Source organism: Brassica oleracea, chromosome C3 (assembly GCF_000695525.1).
Source record: "Brassica oleracea var. oleracea cultivar TO1000 chromosome C3, BOL, whole genome shotgun sequence".
In the NCBI taxonomy this organism is placed as follows: Eukaryota; Viridiplantae; Streptophyta; class Magnoliopsida; order Brassicales; family Brassicaceae; genus Brassica; species Brassica oleracea.
In genome coordinates this window covers 37,543,712-37,544,985 of record NC_027750.1, presented here as the reverse complement: position 1 = coordinate 37,544,985, position 1,274 = coordinate 37,543,712, and the positions used below count along the sequence as shown (strand labels likewise).

At 37.0% G+C, this 1,274-nt stretch overlaps 1 protein-coding gene across 1 annotated transcript in view; it reads right to left on the bottom strand.

Moving 5' to 3' along the window:
- Nucleotides 1-614: 614 nt before the first annotated feature.
- The window catches only part of LOC106330539 (putative F-box protein At1g32420), a 2,230-nt gene continuing 1,570 nt past the window's right edge, over nt 615-1,274 (bottom strand). Inside the window, exon 2 of the mRNA XM_013768989.1 lies at nt 615-620. Within this exon, the coding sequence (XP_013624443.1) occupies nt 615-620 (6 nt within the window). The remainder of the gene's footprint in view (nt 621-1,274) is intronic.

The following is a 1,274-nucleotide window of genomic DNA, read 5'->3' as shown; positions in this document are numbered from 1 at the left end:
TGGTTTGTACGTAAAAGAAGAGTATTAGACTTCTTTATGTTTATGTTTTTCTTACGTGTGTGTTGTTTATATAATACAAGCTTCTCACAATTTTTTTTTTCCAGGTTATGACTTCTTAAGGAGCAAGTGATAATGTTGACAATGCTTCTGAAGAAGCTCCATTATGGAACTACGTGACTAAATTAGAGAAATCAGGAGCAAAAGGAGTTACTTGGAAATTTAAGTGCAATATGAGATTTATGCTTTGGTTTTAATATTTATATATACACATATATATATATATATAGACGTATCCATGCCGTACCCGTATCTATAAATTTTAGATTTAGCCGTTTCCCGTCCCCGCCCCCGTATCTGTCCCCGTATCCGTCCCGGTGCAACATAGCAATTATTTACCAAAACATTATAGTTGACTCATGGGAGTTTCAAGAAAGTAAGGTTTAAGCTAATATATCAAATGCTTGGGTAATGATACTCACATGACACAGTGGAAGGCAAATGTCAGTTGAGCATGAGACCATACGGAGAGGAAAAACCATTTTTGGCTGTAATCGTAGGTGCTTTGAACATATGAGTAGGGATGTTAATATGGGCTCAACGTGACAGGGTTAGCCCTAACCCTGCAAACCCATTTGTAACCCTAACCCTCATTTTTTAAACAGGGTTTAAATAGGGTTGGCCCTAATAGGACCAGGGTTTAAATTCTAACCCTTTTATTTTGATTCACACAACTATTATACAATATTTAATAATGTTTTTCATCAAAAAAAAACTTAAAGTAGAGTTTTCTCGCCAAAAACTGAACAACGAAATTTTCCGTCGAAACCGCAAAATCGAGTTTTCAACTAAAACAACAAAATCGAGTTTTCCTTCCAAAAACGCAAAATCGAGTTTTTCGTCAAAACTTCGAAATCGAGTTTTCCCGCCAAAAAATCAAAATCGAGTTTTTCGCCAAAACCTCAAAATCGAATTTTCCCGTGAAAACGTAAAATTAAATTAAGTTTTTTTGGAAAACCCGTAAAACTCAATTTCACGGTTTTGGCGGGAAAACTCGATTTGCCGGTTTTGTAGGGAAAACTCGATATTGCGGTTTTAGTTTTGGCGGAAAAACTCGATTTTGCGGTTTCAGCGGAAAAACTCGATTTTGCAGTTTTGGCGGGAAAACCTGATTTGTCGGTTTCGGCGGAAAACTCGTTTTTGCTGTTTCGGCGGGAAAACACGATTTTGTAGTTTTCGGCGGGAAAACTCGATTTGCCGGTTTCGGCGGAAAAACT